Source organism: Hipposideros armiger, unplaced genomic scaffold (genome assembly GCF_001890085.2).
Source record: "Hipposideros armiger isolate ML-2016 unplaced genomic scaffold, ASM189008v1 scaffold_53, whole genome shotgun sequence".
NCBI lineage: Eukaryota > Metazoa > Chordata > Mammalia > Chiroptera > Hipposideridae > Hipposideros > Hipposideros armiger.
The window spans coordinates 3,504,915-3,528,756 of record NW_017731403.1 but is presented as its reverse complement, the minus strand read 5'-3'; the positions used below and the strand labels follow the sequence as shown (position 1 = coordinate 3,528,756).

General features: G+C 34.1%; 1 protein-coding gene across 10 annotated transcripts in view; it reads right to left on the bottom strand.

Annotated features, from left to right (window-relative positions):
- N4BP2 (NEDD4 binding protein 2) overlaps positions 1-23,842 on the bottom strand; it is a 93,789-nt gene that overhangs the window by 32,541 nt on the left and 37,406 nt on the right. For 9 of the 10 annotated variants that reach the window (XM_019640830.1, XM_019640835.1, XM_019640834.1 and 6 more), the window contains 7 exons: positions 20,498-20,653; positions 16,527-18,877; positions 15,798-15,883; positions 15,250-15,295; positions 13,400-13,584; positions 10,079-10,197; positions 2,809-2,947 (listed from right to left, as the gene is read on the bottom strand). In XM_019640830.1, coding sequence (XP_019496375.1) covers positions 2,809-2,947; positions 10,079-10,197; positions 13,400-13,584; positions 15,250-15,295; positions 15,798-15,883; positions 16,527-18,877; positions 20,498-20,653 — 3,082 coding nt within the window. Of the gene's footprint in view, positions 1-2,808; positions 2,948-10,078; positions 10,198-10,751; positions 10,889-13,399; positions 13,585-15,249; positions 15,296-15,797; positions 15,884-16,526; positions 18,878-20,497; positions 20,654-23,842 lie in introns of those variants that run through there. The other variant, XM_019640836.1, reaches the window with a different exon arrangement.

The window sequence follows — 23,842 nt, the reverse complement described above, 5'->3', positions numbered from 1 at the left end:
TATAGTGACTTCTATATCCAATTTGGCTTTTCATATACCCCATTCTCCAAAGCAGTTTGCAGAAAACTGCTCGCAAGTAGCAATCTGATGTTTCTTAGCGTGTCTGTCACTGGGGGTTGGGGGGTTGGTGGGAGATAAAGCACCATGATTAAGTTAATTTTGTTAAAAGCTTAAAAAAATTCCAAGTATCAGGTACCATACCAAGTAATTTAATGAACATTTTATGAACACTCAATCCCAAAATCCCCCCAAAAAATACAATTTTCAATTTCTTCAATAAATCATACTTTTCTGGTATAATTAATTGAAAGTAAATTCGTATAGGTTACTTGTTAAATTTCTAAATACTAAAAATTGTATTAAATTTCTAAATACTGAAAAATATTAAATTAGAAATATTATCAAGGATTAAAATTATAATATACTTATAATACAATCCTTAATAAAATGCCAATTAAAAAGTTTATGTAGTATCATATATTAAAATTATAAAACATTATATGTATATATTACATAATATATATTGCTAACTGATAAATATAATATTTTTCAAATTTCCTGCCTGTGAATGGAGTTCAGAAGCCAAGAAAGGTTGTGAAAAACTTGTCTACTATATAACAGGAGTTGGTTATATAATTTTTCATTCATTACATTTTGCTTACTTTGCCCCTAGAACTCTAGAGGCTTGAAAAAGTTAAAGATAAGGGGGGAAAAAAGAAAATAAGAAAATAAAGGCATCACCATACTCCTAACTAACCCATTACCAGAGTAAAAAAATCTATAAATATACAATTTATATACAACTTATTTTTGTAAACAAATATCCAGCTTATTTTATGAAAGAACACAAGGCTCTTCTCTCACATAAGAATATTCACAGGACCTACATCCTATGTCACTCTCGCCAGTACTTACAAGCTTGTTTCATATTAATGCTTAAATAGTCAATGAGGGTATGGTTTGCATTTCTGATAAAATCAAAGATTTTGAGGGGAGGGGATAATAAAAACACCCTCTATGACTTTCAAAAAGCCCATCATGCCTAACGCTATGAACACAAATATTTCACAGTATCAGAGTCTCTGTTGGTGTTCATACTAAAAAATGCAAATCACATTTGGTTCTCTGGAGATCCTTTATTTCTAATTTAAAAAAAAAAACAACCAAAAAAAAAGTATATAGTGAGAGATGTTTTCTCAAATAACTACTTTCTTTTAAAATAAAACTAAGATTTATTTTTATATCCATTTCATAGTGATGAGGTTTACTATAATTTCACCTAATTATTGCCATTTATTCTCTTGTAAGCATGACATACTAATACCAAAACCATTTCCTATGGTAACAAACTCATAAATTTTACTAAAGGCTAAAAGGAAAAAGCAGTAGTATTAATAAAACACAGTTTTAAATGTTAGTTTCTTGAAAACAGATAAACAGATAAACGTCACTGGTACCATAATACTCCCCTTTAGTATCTGTGGTCCCTTAAGGTCCTGGGATATCAAACACAGACTATTGCGCTCATAAATCTAAAAAGATTTTTATCAATATTATGACACCTGCCTATACTTTGTGAGAAAGGCTAAAAATAACCTCCAAAATAACTTAAAGTTTACATTTTGGCCAATGTCTACCTAATTTTAATGGACAAAGGACATATATTTCTTCAAAGATATACAAATTGCCAATAATAAGCACATGAAAAGATGTTCAACATCACCAGTCATCAGGGAAATGCAAATCAAAATCACACTGAGATACCACTCTGTATTAACCATATCTTTTATTTCCTGTATTCTGATGATTTGACATCTGGGGCCTTGCTAGTAATTCCTGGAGAAACAGCACCACCAGCCTAAGGTTAACTAAATCCTAGCAAACAACTCACCTACTAGTGTACCTTACATTTATGCAAACCAACCAATCTAGAGCCGATACTCCCAACCACCTCCTTTTGGGGTTCTCACCGTCTAGGCCTCCATCCACATGCCCTAATTACCAAGCCAGGTAGCAGAAAACTAGGGACAATTCCTATCCCTCAAAGCCTACTGAAATTATTCAAACTAGCCAATCCTAATCCTGTTTACCCTGCCTCACCCATTCCTTCCCACAGAAACCACAAAAAAGGCTCTTGCCCACATTTCCCCCCTATTTCCTCTGCCTCCTGACCAATGCTGGTACTTTCTCATGTGGCCCTGGGTGGCACACCATGCCTCTGTTTCTAGGGATCTGTGCGTAGAATAAACTTTCTTCATGGCATTTCCATGTCTGGGTGTCTCACCATAACTGATTAAAACAAATTCCAGGTACACATAAAAACTTCACACCCACTAGGATGGCAATAATCAAAAAGACTGATAATAACAAGTGTCAGAGAGGATATGGAGAAATTATAACCCTTATACACTGCTGGGAATGTAACATATAAAACAGTGCAGCCACTCTGGAAAAAAGTTTGGCAGTTTCTCAAATGGTTAAAAATTTCTGCCCACGTTTATAGCTTAAGACCCATTATATAACCACCCCACCGTTATTAAATTAAGCCTCATACTCTATTGTGCTGTCTACACAGAAAAACCTACAGAAATTCAAGTGTTTGTCATTCACAATGAGAATAAAATTAAAGGAAAAACCATAATCAGCTATAAATTCATTATTTTGAGTAGGCAGACATTCAAAACCAAACATGCTAGTGGTGGTATCTGGTCAAAATGGCGAGAAATAATCATTAAGTTACCTAAATAAACAAATTAATTTTCCAAAACAATTGTTACCCACTAAGTAAAAAAATAAGTAACTCTATACCTTTTTCTCCTTCGACTTCTGTGCAGTATAAAAAGTGACATTCTCATTTTGGTGAACAAACTCTTGCGCTACAACTGTCTTTACAGGGTCTCCTTCAAGAACACAGTTTAGAAATTGCACTGTGTGTTCTAATGAATAGCTGTAGAGAGTTTAAGAACAAATATAATGTCAATAAATGAAAATAAAAGTTATATGGAAACATTAACATAAGCAATCCTTCAAACATTTTAGAAGAATATAAAAACTGGCTCACATTTAAATTTTAAACATTGAAATTAAATGCTCACTGTGTAGCTCAAAGACTCAAGAATGACCAGAGGGAAACTGGAAAGTAACAGGCTCTCAAAAACTAATTTTAAAAATGAATACCAAAAGGTAACATATTGATAATTCATTTTCCGATCTTTTATTCCAGGTAGATTACCCGTAACAAACCTTTCTTTTATCTTATCACCGATATTTCTTAAATCCCTTATTGGATTCATATATGGTTTCAGTTTCCTTCAAACATCAAATACAGACAACAGATCTTTAAACATTTTTTATTTTGTCAAATTTCACTTTTTACTTATACCATGGGGTTTTAGTCAAACAAACTAGGCAACGATACAGAAAGGAAAATGTAAAACACTATCCTACTCTCACCCCTACATTATTTAGGCATGTTTTCATGGTGATATTTATTATATTATCTGTAGTGTGAAATTCTACAAATTGACAGATATTGAAACACTCATGTTCTAATACCTAAAGAAACTCATTCCAAAGCAAATTATAAATTATTTTACACTGCTCATTATTTCAGACTATTTATGCCTCTGATTTCTTCCAATGGCCAGACAACGAGGAACTGACCACTTAGGAATATTTTTGAAAATGTGATAACTAGTTTTCTAAAATAATATGATATTTTGTTATTCTTCCAATTATTAAAGATAACCCTTGAAGAACCACATTTGGGACTACCAGTTCCACTTCAGCCCGCTTCATCTTCCTGTCAGATATGCTCAACATACAGGGTTTTCTAAGGGCTGGAAGCTACCAGCAATTATCCACATCCTAACTAGCCCTTAAAATCACCCAGCTTACCCACTCATGGGGCTGGAAACCAGTCTCCATAACGTGTCGCTTGAGGGGTACAGCCCTAAAAGACTACATCAGGCATATACTGCAGTAACTGAAACCATCTAAGGGTAGATTCTTACCAGGATGAAGCTGAAGCTACTGCTAACTAAGAAAATTATCCAGCCATTGGCAGACAAATGGAGGTAATCAACCACTTACTTATGCGGGGCCTCACTGACCAACCACACTGGATATTCCCAGGAAGAACTCACTCAGTCCCCTTAGTTTGCCTAGGGAACCCCAACTCTTGAGTTGTTTCACATCAGGCCATCTTGCCCCAGATCCCCAAAGAAGAGAGTTGCCAGCACCCGTCCCTAGCCCCCAGACCCTTGGGAGATTTTAACACATAACTCTTAAGAATTAAATAGCAGGTTACATAGCAAAAAATAAATAGGGAAATTGTGGATTGAAACAATACCATTAAAAACTTGATTTAAGTGACATATTTAGAATTCTGCAGAGAATATTCTTTTTCAAAGGCAATTTCATGTAATATTTATAAAAACTAATCATATTAAACCACAAAGAAAATCTCAAATTCCAAAGAAGTATAACTCTTCCTGGCCACATTCTCATACCCCAAAATATAACAAACAAAACAAACAGTAACCCTCCCCCTACCACCACCACCAAAGCCATCAAACCACTTACAGAATTAAAAACTCTTGGATAAATGAGAAAATCAAAATGAATTAGAAAATAATGAAAATGAAAGTACTGTACAACAAAACCAAAACATATACAGAGAAAAGGTCATACCCTTAAATATATGTTATTAATAACTAAAAGGAAACAAACTAAATAGTTGAAAACATATCAACAAATTTTAAGAGAAAGGAACCATCAAAAATAAAAAGGGGATGATCCTTTTTGTGCACAAAATTAGAAAAAGCTGGCTATAAAATTAGGCAGAATGAATGGGGGGAAAAAACTGTTAGAGACTGTCTCAGAAGTTAAAAAGGCCTTCTCCCCTAAGCTAAAATTAAACTGTGTAAAAGGACTTAGATAAATGGTTCAACCTATCATGTCATTTAGGGGTCAACCCAATTCTTTGAGGTATTAAAAATGGCTGTCCTTATTTTAAAAGGGGGAAGACCATTTGGAACCTACAAGGACAGACATAAATTGTAAATTCCTCCAGGGTAAAATCTGAATCCACTGTTTCTCATGACTAAATGGTCTCTGTGTCTATGTGTGTGTACATATATGTAATGTAAATGTGAGATAATTTTCTACCTCCAGGTGGTATTGCTAAAATTAATTTAGGCAAGCACTTGTAAGAATTGAGTATTCTAATTCTCAGAAAAAAAGAAACTAACTCAAAAGCTTTTCAAGTTCACGTGATCTAAGATTAATCTTTAGTAAATAGAAGCTAGCTTAAGTTTGTTGGTTTAAGTGAAACAGTCATGTCTTTATTTTGCCTCAGTTTTATAAAAATAAGTCCATGTTAATAATTGACTTTTATGCCTATGAAATATGCTTCTAGAAGCTATAAAATGTCTTAAATATATTTGCCAGTAAAAGAGCCTATGTTTCTAGAGGTTATGTCTTCATAAATCTGCCAAGCTAAAGAGTGCTAATTGCTTACTTCTTAGTTTTCATTAGACATTGAGGTTTTAAGGGTTAAAATCTCAATATATGTTGGAATAACTTTGCAGTGTTTCAGAAGGGCCCCTGGAACACCTCAAAAGATTTGAAACTGCATAGGAAGCACTGTAAAATAAGTGATGAAAAAGTCTAGGGTATATTGTATGGGTAAACAATGGTTGCAAATTGAACAAATATCCGGGGCTATGGGAAACCCAAGACAGCCGCTTGGTTCTTCCCTGCTCCCTGGCTCCCCATTTTTCAGTTTTTGCATTCCTTCATGCATCACAGTGCATTTAAGCTGGACTTACATGAAAGAAGCTGACAATACTGACAGGGGACATCTTACACTATTGCCAAGGTTGATGGAGTCACTTTAAGAAAATGCCAGGTTGGTAACTACTTACTTCCTTTCACAGCGGCTCCCAGGAGACAAAGATTTTAAAGGTCATTGACTGCCACCTGGCGATTTTGTTTATTGGAAAGGACATCATATAAAAGACACTCTCCGACCTCAATGGAAGGGATCTTACCAGCACCTAATCGCAAATGGACATCTACCCCTGTCTACAGATATCAAAGTCTCCTCGAAGACAAGAAGCCGGCCACATGAGAAGTAGACAGCTATCCCAAGAGATTGACAAGGACTATCAATCCTTGTCATACCTATGGATTGACAGTGAACTCAGAATCCATTTTTGATTGTCTTTACCCGTCTGCTAATGATACTAGTCATACATAATAATAGTTATATTTGTTCTTTGGGTTTTTCTATATGGTCCAACTGTTTATGATTACTGAACATGTATAAGATAACTTTTATACTCTTTTATGGTTTACATAAATGTTATAGTAGATGCCAAATAAAGAGAAATAAGGCAGAAAGCAAAACTCAGATCATGATAGTTTACAGCACAGAAATGATCCAGAGTGTTTATTCCTAATGAAGTTCATAAGACCTGACTGCCTTCCACTTACCTGCTCTTCCCATTTTGGGAAACATCAGCCTCAACTCAGATCCTGTGTTTACAAAACTGTCCCATCCCCAGTGGTCAACAAGACAGTATCAACACTGAGACTTCCTAGGAATAAGCCTTCCTACAGCCTTCCTAATGCTATGAGACCACACTATCCGACCAAAAGGTTGGTCATCGAAGCATCCTTTGGATTGATTTATGACCAAAAGGGAGAGCTGTGGATGAAAAAAGGGGATCTATGGAAAGTAATCACAGGGTGATCCGATCATAAATTCCTAACTGGGCAGGTGATGGCAAGTAGTCAGACCCCAAGCATATACCCTTTTAGTAAAAGGTTTAGCATTGCCTTAAGCAAGCTCTGTCCATTATTTCTGTGCTTCTAGGTTAACAGACTTTTTAAATAAACCATAACCACCCTCAAGAAAACCCATAATCTTACTATTCTATAATCCAATCCCTGCCTTGCTTTATCCCCACCTTCAGGTACTCTCTTCCTTAAATTCCAGCCTTCATTTCAAATGCATAAAAGAAGCTGCAAATTGTTACTCTCTGGAGCATTTGAGATCTTGCTCCCAGCATATCTCGTCAGTTTGGCTCAAATAAACTCTTACAAAATTCAAAAACAAATAAATATAAATAAGAAAGAATCATCAAAAATAAAAGCAAAAATAAATTATTAGAGATCATAAAATAGAGTTTCATCAATAAACCAAGAGCTTGCTCTTTAACTGGCCAATCTGATAAAGAGCAAAAACTGAAAACAGAAAAAAATATTAGGAAAGGAAAAAGGAACATGATCAATTACAAAATTATGTTTTTAATTACAAAAGAATATTATGTGACTTAACAATAAAAAACTTGAAAAGCAAGGTAAAACTGATGATTTTCTAGAAGACAAACTACCAGAAAGGACCGAGAAAAATCAAACATCTGAATAAAACAATAACCTTAAAAAGATAGTGAAAGGTTCTCAAGACCTTTTCCCTGAAAAGGCACAATCCCAGAACCTTCAAGGTACTAACTTATTTAAACTTTCCAGAGCGTAGAGAAAAATAGCAGTCTTCCTAGGTTATTCTATTAAGCCTAAAACCAAATAAAACCCTGAAACCAAAATCTGACCAAGATAGCACAGGAAGAGTAATCACATTTAATTACTGTTGCAAAAATTCTGATATCAATTCCTACACTGCATTAAAGGAAAAAAACAAAACTAAAAATCTAAAGGTAAAGCAGGTTTTATTCCAAAAATCTATTATTGTGATTGACATGAACCATACTAATAAACTGAAAAAAAGATCTATACTAGATTTTCAAAAATTCTAAAAAGGTATCTATTTAAAACAACTCTTGCTAAAATAGTAATTTAAGAAATATATGCGATCGAAAGTACATACTATTCAACCCAGAAGCATTCCTAATATACCAAACATCAAAACACACTATAACACTAAAATAATTAAAAAAATATGGTGGAAACCCAGATCTAAAGAAATAGTTCAGTGGAATCGAAGAGTCTTTAAAAGACAATGAAGGGCCAGCCGAGTGGCTCAGTTGGTTAAGAGTTGGCTTAAGAGCGCGAGCTCTGAGCAACAGGGCCACCGGTTTGATTCCCACATGGGCCAGTAACGCTGAGCCCGAGCTGAGCTGCCAACAGGTGGCAGGATGGCTCAGCTGGTATAACAACAAGATTGCCTGTTTGATGGTGGGCTATACCCACCTGCAACTAAGACTGAACTAGGCACCTTAAGCTGAGCTGCTGCCCAGATGGCTTAGTGGATACAGCGTGCGCTCTTAACAACAAGGCTGCCGGGTTCGACTGCCACATGGGATGGTGGCTACACCCACCTGCAACTAAGACTGAACACAGCACCTTGAGCTTAGAGGCCACAGGCTACCGACAGGAAACCAGGTGGCGACTGGCGCCCTACACAACCAAGATTGAAGAACAACAAGAACAACAGCTTGGCTGGTCCCTTCCCCAATTCCCCAATAAAATCTTTAAAAAAAAAAAAGAAAATGTATATTTAGGAATGCAGTAACGAGTGGCCTATTTAATATCAGTGGATAAATATTATCTATTCATTCAGTTAATCACATGGAAAAATAACTAAGCTTAAATCTCTACTTCATACCATACACATAAAAATGCTAGATAAATTTAAATTTATCTATTAAAAATATTGAAGAAAATATTTTTGTAAGATTGGTATAGGACAGAGTTCCTAAAAATGACATAAAACTCAAAACAATAAGGGAAAAGATTTTCTGATAAAACATAAGTCAAACAAGTATATGAAATAGACTATACTGGGTTAAAAGATAAGTATCACAGCAGGAAAAATAATTATAATCTATAATAGACAAAGATTACTATACATAATATATAAAGAGCTCTCACAAATCTAGAAAGAAATATAAACAACCAAAACGAAAAAAGGCAAAAAGTAAATAATTAATAGAAAAAGAAATGAAAAATAATTCAACCTAGTGATCAAGAAAATAAAATTTTAAACGACAATGAAATATTTTTCTCATCAGATTGGCAGACATTTTTAAGATTTTTTTAATTAAAAAAATTTTTTTTAATTACCATTGACATGCAAAAGATTCTTATTATCCAAGGTAGGTTACATCGTCAGTGCATATAACTAGTACAGAAAGCATTTATCCAAGGAAATTTGGCATTAGCTATAAAATTTTAAATGCACACACTCTGAAACAGCAATTTCACTTTTAGGAACTAGCCTACAATAGCATTCACCAATATACCCAAAATTGTATGTTCAATGATGCTCAGTACAACATGGTTTCCAATTTTTCTTATAGTCAAAAAGGTCCTAAATAGGAGCACATTTAAATAAATTACAGTAATTTAAGAAATCACTTTAAGAATACCATGGAATACTCTGTAGATTTTGAAAAGAGCAGGTCACTAAGTATGGAAAGGAAAAATAAATACCAGCAAAAGTACAACATAGAACATAGAACACAACCTCTTTTTTTTTTTTTTTTTTAGCTGAGCCATCCTGCTACCTGTTGGTAGCTTAGCGGCTGCTCAGCTTGGGCTGGCATCGAACCGCTGTTGCTCAGAGCTCAAACTCTTGAGCGAGCTCTTAACCAACTGAGCCACTCAGCCGGCCCTCACAACCTCTTTTTTGATGAAATGTATATTTGTATACAGATACAAAAAAAGAGATACGTATATGTATACACATTAGTATGTACAATTGCTATGAGAAAAAAAATGGAGGCATATGAACCAATTGCCAGAAACCGCTCACTTTCTATATTATGCACATTGCATTAAATAGTTTATAATAATAAACAGTAAAACCTTGGAATGCGAGTAATGTGGTTTACGAGTGTTATGCAAGATGAACAAACATTTCTAATACATTTTAATGTGGTAAACGAGCGATGTCTTGCAATACAAGTAGTTTGTTTCTGGAACGAATTATGTTTGCAAACCAAGGTATTACTGTACCTATATTATTTTTGTTATCAGAAAAACATTAAAATGTATGGCACATGCTTTCAATGACAGCACAGTAGAAACTACAGACAATTCTTCTAGCACTCACTTGTGGTCCTTGAAAATGTCCGCCAGAAAATTTTGGTTAATGGCTGGAAATATCTTAAAGAGCTGCTTCTCCTTTAGTTTAGTGGCATAATCTTTTTCAAACATAAGAGGCTCTCTTTTCTAAAACAAAAAAGATGAAAATCATCCTTAAAATGGAACTTATAATATTAACTATGCTGATCCAAAAGCATGGTTATTTTGTTGCAAAAAGACTAATAATTTAAAAGCAATCACAGACTTTCTTCGCTGATTAAAATTAGTAATATAAGTATTTTGCACTATTTATTTATATCCCATTTTTACAAAGTATTTGAAGTTGCTCGTAGATATATACACATACACACACAATCACACATATACAGATATGTGTGCATGTGTATATAAATACATCCTGACATATACACACCAACACATTAAATTTATATAAAAAAGGATGAAGAGATATATATATGCATAAATAAACAGGATATAAATAAATGAAGAAGTCAGAGAGTAGAAAAAATAAAGGTAAGAATACAGGATATAAAGCTAGCAAGTAAAATTAGTATATAAATGCATGCCACAAAATCCTGTACAATTGCTAGAGGTGGGCCACAAATTCAGTTCTGAGCTTCTTAGTGGCCAAAGCAAAGGGGGAAACAAAGATTCTCAGTGTCCATAAAATAAAAACAAACCAGTTGCTCAGGAGAAGTACAGCTTTTTCTGGTACTGAGACCTGAGAGAAATTTCTCCCATGGGTCCTCATAAAAGGGACACTGTGTGGTGCTGTGAACAACGTCCTCAAAAACATATTCTCCTCAATGGTCAGAAACTACAATGTACAAATAAGTTGCAAATTCAGGTTGACAGAAAATCTTAAAATTCACAATTTTTTTAAATGTCAAACATATTTACTTCAAAATAACTGCATGAGAAGTGTTACTAATTGTTATTTTTTTCACAAGTCATATTTGGAGCTGTTCAGATTACCAAACCAAAAGAACTTTATAAAATATGCTATTTTAATCCTAACCTAGGATTATGATAAACATTCTTAAAGTGATTTCTAACTCTAAGACAATTTGCTGACATTATGATGTAACTAAATAATACTCTTGCTTGCTACAAAGATCCTAATGTCTGAAAAATAACTTCCTATCAAATTTCAAAGGTGACTCTGAAAAGTCCTAAAAATAAAAATTATATAGATCTAGGACAATCCTAGAATAGTTATTGGTTTTGAACCCTAACCATATTTAGGCCATCTATAACACCAACTAACAATAAAAGAGGAACCACAATAGGTGACCACCTGACCAGTAAAAGACTAGTAAAGCTCAACACATTACACATTACAAAAGTGATAGAGGGCAGCCAGTTGGCTCAGGTGGTTGGAGCGCAGGCTCATAACACCAAGGTTGCTGGTTTGAGTCCCACATGGGCCAAAAAGCTGCGTCCTCCACAACTGAAGCAGCTACTTGACTTGGAGCTGATGGGTCCTAGAAAAATACACCGTTCCCCAATAAAAATTAAAAAAAAAGAAAGAAAAAAGTGATAGACATAGCCACCTCAAGAATTAAAAGTATTTCATGTTTTATTTAAAATATGCATTACAATCTAAATTAACAAAAAAATTCAGCAATCAGATTTACTAGCAAACTACCAGGTTATAGTTTCTAAATTTGAAATTCAAAAAAAACTAAAAACTTATTACCTTAATCATCTTAAAATTAATTATTCTATTCATGTATTATGCCTCAAGTTTATTTTACTATTTCTTGCTTTAAAAAAACACAAAGTATTTTTCTCCTTTGAGGGCAAAGAGTGAGGAGAAAGCATAAAGAAATTCTCTTATTGAGGGTCTACCTAAGTGGGAATCCTTAGGATCAAAAAAATACAGCTTCTATTACCCACCCTATAGAAAAACAAGCAAAACCACTGACAGAAAAAAAAGTGCATGAAGTTGGGAAGTCAAAGATGCTCATTCGTTCACTAATTTACTGAGAGATTAAAAGGCAGGTTAGAACTATAAAGATAAGTTTCAGTAGTGGAAAATGGCATTTCAACAAAAAATGTCACAACATTTGAACATCAGTTCTAGGCATTCCCTATTTTTTAAGAAAATCCATTTTTCCAATTTGTTATATATATAAAGAGGATATTTGAAATACTAATTATAAGATCCTACTGAAGAGATTGTTCCTTGAATTATACAGAGGGTGCCAAAAAAATATATACACATTTTAAGAAAGGAAAGCTGTATTAAAATTGTAATACTCAATATATACCGATAACAAAAGATGAATACAAGTCACGTTTGACTTCTGCAATTACAAGAGGTGCTCAAAGTGGTTACCATCAGCGTCTCAGCATCCAGATACTTCTGATTATGGTGAACTACTGTTGGAGCAACGTTGACCAAAGTGTCCACTTGTATACATTTTTTTTTTTGGCACCCCCGGTATAAACATGCGAAGGCAGGATTGGTAGCATATTTCCAATTTAACTAGAAAATAAATATGAAAGTGGAGGAATCCCATCATTGTTCCTATGTCCCAATTCTACGTATTTCAGCCAAATATAAAGGTGTTCCTTTAAGCAGTGAAATGAGTAACAAAGAAAGTAAAAATGTTTTACTAAGAATTTTTCTTTTTCCCTTGAGAATTGGACTAAATAACCCTTAAGGTCTTTTTTTCTTATTAATTTTAAGTTCTCTAATACTACCTTTCAGAATTTCCAAAAAGGCTAAGAAGAAATGCAAAAGAAACCAAATTCACTTATGGCTTCATATAATTAGATATGTTGAATAATTAACAAAAAATAAGTAAATAAAGTTTAAAGTAAAGTTTCTGTTTGACCTTGTTTAATTAAAAAGTTAGATAACAGTATTTAATTTTTAAATTCAAATTGTTAAATTTCTAAAATTTTCTCAAAAAAATTTTGTTTCAAAGATGGATAACGTCTTTAATAGTAACAAAGACATTCTTATCACTAATTTATGAATGAAATTATCTTTAAATGAAAGTTTCATGTTTCTAGAATTTAAAAATTATATAAATGTTAAATGCCAAGAAATATGCAGCTCAATCACCTGAAAAACTAAATTGAAAACAACATTTAACACACATTGCTTTACTGTTAAAGAATATCAACTAATTTCCCAGAAGCAAAAAACTCCAATTTGAACTACGTTTAAAACATTTTTCAATTTTAACATTAAGTTAATTAGGTTAAATGAAGATTCCAGACTAGGAAATATAGAATTAAATGAAAATCACAAAGTAAACATACACAATCAACCTAGAATCAGAGACAAAGGCTTAATATTTATACTAACTCATACCAAATCGTGTTTTTCCTGTAAGGCCATTTCTTCTGACATTATTTCTCTGAGTGAAACTTTTTTAGTTTGAGTATTCCAACGATCCATTTCAGATGCTGCTAAAGTCTTCAGTAATTTTTTGCCTGTTCTCTGAGATGATTTTTGTTCAGTATTATCAAGACCAATATGCCCAACCAGGGAAGGATCTACAAAAGCAGTATAGTGTCAGACCCTCAACAAAAAAATGTACAAATCCAGCATTATACACTCTGTTACATCTACCTCAGAGAGACCAAAAAAATACTGGTTTTCACTTTTAGCTTATAATGCAACTGTGAAGTTTCAAAATACATCTTTACATTAAGTGCAGGCAAGAAATGACATGTAAATGTAGGAATATTTCAAATGAGAAATGATTTGGGTATCATTGTAAATCAACTCAATTCTTCCCACTCTTTTTCATATCACATGGACACAGAAAATAGGGACACATATATATACTAGTAAACAAAGAAAGTGGCAGCCAACTCAAAGTGACCACCTAGAACAGCTCTAGTCAGCTCTGCCCAGCCACTCCAAGGATCAGTATTTTGGCAAACCTGTAACCCACTGGAGGCACACAATAAAAAGTGAGCAAATGATATTCAACATAAGGAGCTGAACATTTAAGAAGTTCACAATAACGGTATTTAACGTGTAACATTTCAACATCTCTAAGGGATAGCAACACATTCTGATACATTCCTTTGCTTTCCTAGAGAGGGGGGAGAAATCAAACAAACAAACAAACAAAACAGCCGATACTATCGTTCACACAACTCCCAGCTCTCAAACATCTTTAGCCCCTGAAACTACCACCGGAGCACAGGTCTGAACTAAAGCCCATCCTAAGAATCTTCAACCTGCAGTTCCAGTGTGGAGTGGAGAAAACAAGTATATGTACGAATTCATGCAAAAAAGGGAGACCCTTACTAACAGGTCTGCCAACCCGCCCTAATCACTGAGGACAATGTTATCTAAGAGAAGTCTTTCGTAATCAAATGTTTTCAAATTGGCAGAGGTACCAAAAAAGCAGGCTGACTTTTGTGCTCTAGAAATACTAACATTAATAAAATTTTTGAATAACCAAGATTTTTAAATCAATTTTGAATAACCAATATTTCTTAATATTTCAATGATGCTCTCAAACATATGAGCACTTTACTGCTCTCAAACCAGAACCGATTTCTTTCATTCAGAGCAAAATCTTAACAGAAAACACCTTGACTATATGTATTAGCACATCTTACGTATTCCACAGCACTCATGAAAGCTAAATAGTATTATAGGGTATTTTTTTCTTCTTTATGGAAATAAAATAAAACAGACTTTTGAAAGAACTTTTATTTGCCAATCAAAATTCTTAGGTAACATATTTTGTGGAAGTGTTAGAACAAGGGTCTCAAGGTATGGGCTGTTCTTACTAAATGCTTTCTTGCTAAATGTTAAAATGTAGCACAGTATTTTGCAGATGCAGCCATAAATAGGAAGAGCCTGACAGTAACCCAACCAGATAAGTGTACCCAACTACAAAGAAACCAGCATGTAATTGACCAAACAGTGCAAGTGCATGCAAGCAATGGCTAAGCCTTCCTTCTGGGTATGAATCCCGTCTCATTTTCTTGCTGCAAGTAAATGAAACTACCTAATGACAACCACATCTCATTCTTAAATAGAACACCCCAGGCGGTGAACCCGTTGAGTTTGGTAACACAAGAATATTTAAAATAAATTAAAATTCACACACACACACACACACACACACACACACACACACTCTCCAAGTTTCAATATCAAGACAATATCATTAAAAGTAAAAACATGTGCTTTACCTCGCATAACCTTGCCACAGGATACCTCTTCCTGTCTTTGTCGCTCCTAAACACAAATGCAGAACGGTATTAACAAAGAAGGATGCTTTAGAAAACAAGATTATATTATTTTTCTTTAGACACCATCTCTCCTTGTAAAACTATTAATCATTCTAAGTAAAACAAATTAGATAAATAAAATTATAAATTGAGTACATCTATATATTTTTTCCACTTATAGAGCTCTTATGCTGTATTTTTTTAACTGTTTTTGAAAATTAATCAATCAGTTCTGCAAGTCTTAAATTTAGGGAATAAAAACTATGATATTTTTCCCTTAAAAAATCAATATATTGAGCTCCATCATTAATTATATAATTTAGTCAGTCTAGAAATAATCTAAAGTACTGGAAAAAGGGAAAAAAATCAGTAATTTGTTAAGTAGTAAAAGTACATTCTCAAAGTCAAAATGCAATAAAACTCTTTCTTTCCTATAACAGTATATTTTACTGAAGAAGGATGACAAAATAGACACAAAGGAGCTCTTTATAAAAAAGAATCCTACCAACCATTATAGATTCTTTCCACTTCTCATGAATCACTTTAGCCAGATTCAGATCTATATGAACCACACAATCCTCAACTGTTAGAGACCCTTGTAAAGGGAAAGAAGAAAAGAAAATATACTCATTACTCATTTTACATGTACAGACAATGTACTTAACCACTTTAAGCATCATAATACTAACTTGTATTATTAATTACTAACCTATGTTTCTAGTTCTAAATCTCTTGGAATATTTGTGTTTATGCAATATGTCATTGATTGTTTTCACACTTCTTGTATGACGCAATTATACAATGCTTCATATATTTAAGCTATTCATGCCCATTAGTCTAAATAAATTTAATTTATTCATTTCCATTCGTCAAACCTTTTCAGTAAGTTTGTTCTAAGAAATTTATCTTGCCTTAAATGCATCTGGAATAGCACCAAAGATTCAAAAAGGTTCACCTGTGTAAATAAGTAAGAGGTAAATACCAGAGGAAACTACACACACACACACACACACACACATACATACACACGATGGACACAAACTCCATATAAATACTCTAGTCCTTCAAATTACATTTTCAAAAATCCTCTCCAAACATGCTGTGTCAAAAATAAGGTCGGCAACACAAATTACTTTTATATTTCAGTTAACTTATGAAATAACTTTACATTGAAATAGAACTCCCTATATTCTATTCACATAAAAACACAAATATAGGTAAATTTACTTTTTCCTTACCTGAATCAATACCAACAGGGCCAAATAATTCATTGAGCTGAAAAGCCAGTTCGGGAGGTAATGCCAATTCCAGACAGTCTATGGTCAGAGATTTGGTCATCACTGGCGTGGGATTCAACATCTCAGTTTTTATTTCTTCACTACTTCCAGTTGACAAAGTACTCCCTGCCATTAGAATATTTTCCATTTCCTGTTCATCTTCATTCATAAATTCTTCCATGTTTGGAAATTTCGCATAATCCTTTGGAAGATTTTCATTTTTCTTTATTTCAAAAGAGTCAGTAAAATAAATTTCTTCATTTAATTCAAGATTTGAAGTGCTTGATACAGAGTTTAAAATACCTGACAAGTTCAAAGAATGAATACTATCTCCAACATCTGTGACTTCTAGATTCTTCTCTACTTCACTCACATCTTGAACAGTAGTAGCTTTTAGTGTACCTGTAAAAGACTGGTTAATGTTATACAAACCTGATAGTTCTGCCTGATTATTAGGAAGTACTTCATTAGTATTTTTTAGATCTACAGTGGCGCTAGGAAATACACTTGTGACTAATCCAGGTTTTTCAGTAGTTATAGCTATTATTTCTGCCTGCTCTGAGCTTCCCTTTTCTGAATCATTGGTAGTATGTACATTAGTGTTAGTGATAACAACTGCATGGCTAAATTCTGGCACAGAAGAATTAGAATCCTCTAAGATTCCTCTTTGGCTAATAATTTCCTTCAAATTCAATCCCAGAGAAAATGGCCCAGTTTGTGCTTCATCATATGATTTTTGGATATTCTCAAATTCAGTATCCTCACATAATTTAGTTTCAGAATCCAACAAAAGGCTTGTGGCCCAAATAATATCTTTGTTACACCTCTCATATAAGTCTTTAAGGGCTTCTAATGAAAAGGATCCAAATAGTTTACAAAGAATGTTAAGATTTTCAGATTCATCAGCACTGGTAAGCTCACTTTCTTCAACAAACGTGCTTTTATCATACATTACCCTATATGGAATTGTTTCCTGAACATCTAATTTTGAGTTAATATTGAAATCTTTTGGTTTAAATCCATCTAATCTTCCTATTAATACTCTCACAGATTCTGAAACACTAATTTTATTCTTTTCTATTTTCCATAAGAGAGCAAAATCCTGTGGTTCAGTCTGTGTACACATGTCTACTTCTATTCCTGGGACTTCTTGAGGCCTTCCTTCTGGAAATTCAACTTCAGGAATAGTCGGAGAAGTATTGGTAAAAGTAAGAGACAATGTGTGTTGTCCATGGATCTTTTCACTTGGACAAGTCTTATTCTCACAGGTCATGTCACTGGACAGCATTTCAGAACTTCCTAGAGAATAGCTACCCAACGTTTTTAGGTCTTCAGGGCTTGTCCCCCAACAGGTCTCATGTGCTGTGTATAAGGGTATTTCATTCATGTTATCATTAGTTCCAAATTCTAGGTTGGGTTCATTTAAACCAGTCTTTGGCACTCTTGATCTATGCTCTCTCTGAGCTAAAGCATCAGATGAAGGCCAGTTGCCCACAATGTTGAATGAGTTTTCAGTATTTTTATAAGTATCATACTTACAGCTACTGAAAGATTCTGAAGCATCATCACACTGTGACTTGTCATCCTCTACATTTTCATGTGGAGATCCTTGCTGCTGGATATTATCTACATTCATAGATAGACTATTATCTAATACTTTACGTGATGGCGGGTGATTATACTTTTTGTCACTTTGTACAGATAAAGCTTTTTCAGTTTTTCGGTTCCTTTTTGTCCTCTGACCAATAGTCTTATCAACTGGCCAATCACCAACAAAATTTGATAGCTCATGTTGTGGAAACTCTTCCAAAGTTGATTTGCTTTTTTGTTTTCCAAAGGTGTTTTTCTTTACCATTACTCCTCCTTTCAATATTTCGCCAGGTGAAGAATTTTCATTTTGAAGAGGTATAGTATTTGAAAGATCACAGACTTCCTGATTATTCTCACCATAGCTAATACTAGGTAACACTCCTTCTACAAAACTATCTGCGTCAGTTTTACCACACTCTTTTTCAGAAGCCATTTCTACTTCTTTTTCACTTTTGTCTGTTACTCGTACTTTGCTTTCAGAATCAGAAAAATACATTTCTGGAACTTTCTGAACGAAAACACTCTGAATGTCAGGATTCATACCATTTATTTCTTTTCTTCCTTTGTTTAAATATGCATTAGGAAGACAAGTGTCATTCTCAGGCGACATATTTTCTTCGGTCACTGCAAGCTTCTTCTCTTCAATGAACTCTAAGTGCTTCAAAGATGAGGATAAAACATTTTCTTCTTTTTCAGAGGTAATATCTTCATTGTCTCTTGGGCTGTAAGATTTTTTTTTAAGTATTATAAGGAAGTCATATAATTACTATTATGATTTAAATTAAAGAAGCATTCAACTGAAAGACAGGGCACTTAACATTTATTTATTCTAAAAAGTCTAAAAATAAACTATATTAAAATTATAAAAGCTAATCTTGATCTTTCCCTAATACACTATGAACACATCCCTTCCTCTGTTGTAACCCCAACACCTAGCACTATGCTTGGCATAATAGGAAGCAGTAAGCTTTTTGAATTGAATAAAAAACATGAGATTTTCAGGCAAGGTGTTTCTTAGGTGTAAATATTAAAGTTAAGTTTCTAAATTTGTGCCCAGAAGAGGGCACTCCCTCCCTGGCTTCTTTCCTATCTATGTAAGCTTAACATATGTGAAACTAAGTATGCCTCTATACCACCTATTTGTCATTTGCTAAAAAGGAACACGTTTAAGCTTCATTTACAAAGTCACAAAGAGTCAACCAACTTGATATGTACAATGAAGAGAAATGAAAGGGAGGAGAGCTCTCATTTGAGATGTCACTTATTAAATTTTTTAAAACTACCTCTTGATGTTAATTTCAGATTCAGAGCACTTTTGCCTAATCATTACACTTTAAACTTCAATGTCTTTTCCTTATTCAATTTGTCAACTCATCTTCCTTCCTTTCTTTCTTTATTCCAGGTGCTATCAAAGCCCCACCTCTCTCATGAAGCCTTCCTACAAAAATCACATCTAGCACTGAGTTTTCTATTTGCCAGATGCTATTCTAAGTTCTTTAAAAGTGTGAATTCATAATCCTTATGAGATCCGTATGAGCAGTGTTATTATTGCCATTTTAGAAATGAAGAGATGATGTACAGAGAGATTTTCTAAAGTTACAGTTTACAAAACTTTGGGATTTGAAGTCAGGAAACAGAGCTCAAGTGCCCATGCTCTTCACCACTATGCAACACTGCTCCTCAATGTAAGGGCATTTATGAATTTTCTCTTCCCAACTCCCAACTCCTTTTTAATTGAGCCTCTCCATCCCTTACCATCATAAAATACGGGAGATTCAGACCTCTCTATATATTTAAGGTTCTTCTTTACTCACTTATTCAATTATTTATATGTCCTAAATGTTTAACAGAATCAGTACTATCCTGGATTGCAAATTTTCATAAGACTATGACTTGCATTACTTAGTAAAACTGTACCATTAATAATTAAATTTTATGATACTAACTTGAAAGAATATTTTTACTAATACCTAAGGAAATTAAGTGATATGACTATACACAAAATAATAACAAAGAGGAGATAAGGTAACAGATATAAATACTGGAATAGCAGAAAGTTACATAATGAAGACAGGAGTATTCATAGTATAAACATGGACCCACAAAACCCTGAGGACAATGAAAAACACTCCCATGTTATCACTCATATCAACTTTTACTTCTCTTGCTAATCATACACATCCTGCGTCAGGTAAGACTATATGGAAGCCCTATAAGTAACAAACATCTACCTTATTTTTAGTTATTTGTCAGTGATTTCACAAGCTCCAAAATTATCACATTTTTAAAAATTAAGTTTCCAATTTAATGTTGGAACTTTAAACATAGGGACTTTAACCTACCTAGAATTTCTGTCCTCACAAGAATATGCACACAACTCAATACGTTCAATTTTCTCTGGAACTGAAGAACTCATGATTATGGGCACTGAAACAAAACGTTGATAGTGTTCCAACATTCTTGTTATTTTTTCTTTGCTTACCCCATGAATATTACGCCTATTTCAGGGGAGAAAAGGGTAGAGGGAATATTGGTAATTAAGCTTTAAAAAAAATCAGAACATATCATGTCAAGAAAAACAATAATATATTTCTAACACAAAAATATCAAAACCGGTTTATTTTGATTAACAATATATGCTATTTAAATCTAATTTTCATTTTATTTAGGATGTCTTAAATTACCACTTTCTTAATCATTCCACACATCATTAGCAGCTTGGGAAAAAATGAGCAGATCCTAATAACTTTAAAAGAAGTTATTCTCAAGCTCTGCAAAAAAAAATCTCATAATATGACCATTGTTTCCAGGCTTTAATTAGTTATTAAATAGCAAGTAAAACAATTCCACTACGGAGGCTTCTACTTATGCCAGTATGGCAGACTAGATTTCCCAAAAGGCCCTCCTGCTGCAATAAAACTGAATCCTAAGTGACTTAAAGCAAACATATATTTTAATATTTTAAGTTCAAGCAAAGAAAAAAAATTCCTAGTACCTGAAGTCTCTGGATGTTCAAATATGAAGTTTGTTATATTTGTGCTTTTACTCATGATGGCTTATTTTTTTGTGTGTTTTTCTTCATTAGCTTATATCTAGTGGAACCTAATATATGGGAAGCTTTAGGCCTTAAACTAGGGATGCTTTCCTTTATATAGCATCTGGGTTTGCATCTTTCAGGAGGTCCGATGGTATGCTTTATTCCCTCAAGGGTTCTGTCTTAATGAAAACATCTCAGTTGCAACTCTCCTATATCAGGATGGACCAAAGCTTAGTGTCTGGATCCCAGGGCTATTATTAGCATTTGCCCCCTGGCAAATCTGGCTTTCATATTTACCTACCTCGATCTTGTCTGGGTTCAGATCACAGAGAAGCAAAGAGATAGAAAATATGAAAGATAGGTTAAGAGACATAGACATAGAGGACAGAGCAAAAAGGTCTAATGTCTAAAGGTCTATATGCCTAATTCAAGTCCCAGAAAGAGAAAAAAGAGTACATGGGACAGAAGCAAGTTAAAGAAAAATAGCTGAGAATTTTCCAGAACTGATGAAAGAAAGCACCCTGATCTCAGAAGCCCAACAAATCCCAAACAAGACAAATAATAAGAAACCCACAACTAGAAACAAAGGAATGAAATTATCATTCACCAAAGACAAAGAGATGATATTAAAAGCAACCAGAAATTAAAAACAAAACAAAACAAAAACTAGTCATCTACAATGAAATCAGCTGACTTAACAATAATGGAAGTCTGAAGAAAATAACAAACTATCAGTCTCGAATATATATAGCCAGCAAAAGTATCGTAAAAGAATAAGGGTTGGACCGGCCGAGTAGTGCGTTAGTTAGGAGTTGGCTTGGGACGCCAGCTCTGAGCAGCAGGGTCCGGATTCGGATCCCACAGGAGGGCCAGTGATGCTGCGCCCTCTACAGCTAAGATGGTGAACAGCAGCTAGACCTGGAGCTGGGCTGCCGTGAGTCGTTGGCGACAGCATAGGCTGCAGTGGGGCTGGCAAGCAGCGGGCATGAGCTTTCGTGAGCTGCTGTGAGCCGCCATCAGCAGCCGTTCAATGGCCAGTGAGTGACTGCCTCACCCGGGAAGAGCACAATGATAATACCAACATGGGCCAGTGAAGCAACGTCCTCCACAACTAGACTGAAGAACAAAAGGACAGCAACTTGTCTGTTCCCCTTCCCCAATTCCCCAACACTGTTCCCTTCTCCCAATTCCCCAATCAAAAAAAAATATAAAATCTTTTAAAAAAAAGATTAAGGGCAATAAAAGGGTTTTCAAGTATTAAAAAAAAAAAGTTTGACATTAAGCAGGCCTACACTGTAAAGAAAATCCTAAAAGATAAATGTCAGGCAGAAGGAAATTCCCATATGAAAGGTCTATGATGAAAGAAAAATTAAGCACAAAGCGATAACTATTGTACATGAGTGAAAACAAACACTATCTGTACATTCTGGACAATCACAGCATGTAAGTTGGAAGTGAAGTTAAGTGTCAGAGTTAAAATGTTTAAAAGTCCTTGTATTTGTGAGGAGGAAAGTGAAGAAAATGGTCTACCTTTAAAGTCTACATAGTAAAATTTTTAATGTAGCCATTAAAAGAATAAAAATTGTATACAATTTCCAAATTAGCAAAGAAGGAAAAAAATGAATAAGAAGATTTGCATTCAATAAAAAAAAAAATCCAAAATAAGGCATGATAGGAGACAAAAATTCAAATGCATAATTTTCTGGGATAGGAAATTAAAAAAAATCACAGAAAAGGTATGGTACACAGAAAGCATATAGAATTGAACAGTAAGAAACAAGACCAATTATATGAATAACCAAAATAACTGTAAAAGAACTCAGCTTATGAGTTAAAAGCCAAAGATGAATAGAATGGATTTTTAAAAACACAGCCATACTGGTTACAAGAGATACGCCTACACATAAAGATACTGAAAGGTTGAAAGTATGAAAAAAGAAATAACATTCAAATACTAACTAAAAGGAAGCTGGTATAGTACTAGTAGTATTAGACAAATTAGACTTTATAACAAAAATTAATATTAAGGATAAGAGAAATCACTAGACAGGGATGAAATGTTCCATTAATTAGAATGATATAAAAATCTTAAACATCTATGCACTTCAAAAAATATCCTCAGAACATATAAGCGAAAATAGGCAGAATTATAAGGAGAAACTGACATTTTCAACACAATACAGGGAGATTTCAACACACTGCTCACATAGATTTCCTCACCTTTCTCTTAAACATTAATCAAGCATTTAAAAAATAAATAAAGCTATAAGAGATGTGAGCAACAGAATTAACAAGCATGATTTAATAACATTAACACAGTATAACCAGTATATACTCTTATCAAGCAAACATGAAACATTTATTAAAAATCTGACAATGAACTAAGCCATAAAACATGTCTTTAAAAATATCAGAGGACCGGCCGAGTGGCGCGTTGGTTAAGAGCTGGCTTGAGATGCCAGAGGGCCCTGGTTCAGATCCCACATATGAGGGCCAGTGACACTGCCCTCTACAGCTAAGATGCTGAACAACAGCTAAACCTGCAGCTGGGCTGCCGTGAGTTGCAGCGACTGCGTAGGCTGCAGTCCCTGCTACAACACCGTGTGTAGCCAGCACCCAGCGTGAGCGGCCAGCAGCCGCAGTGAGCGGC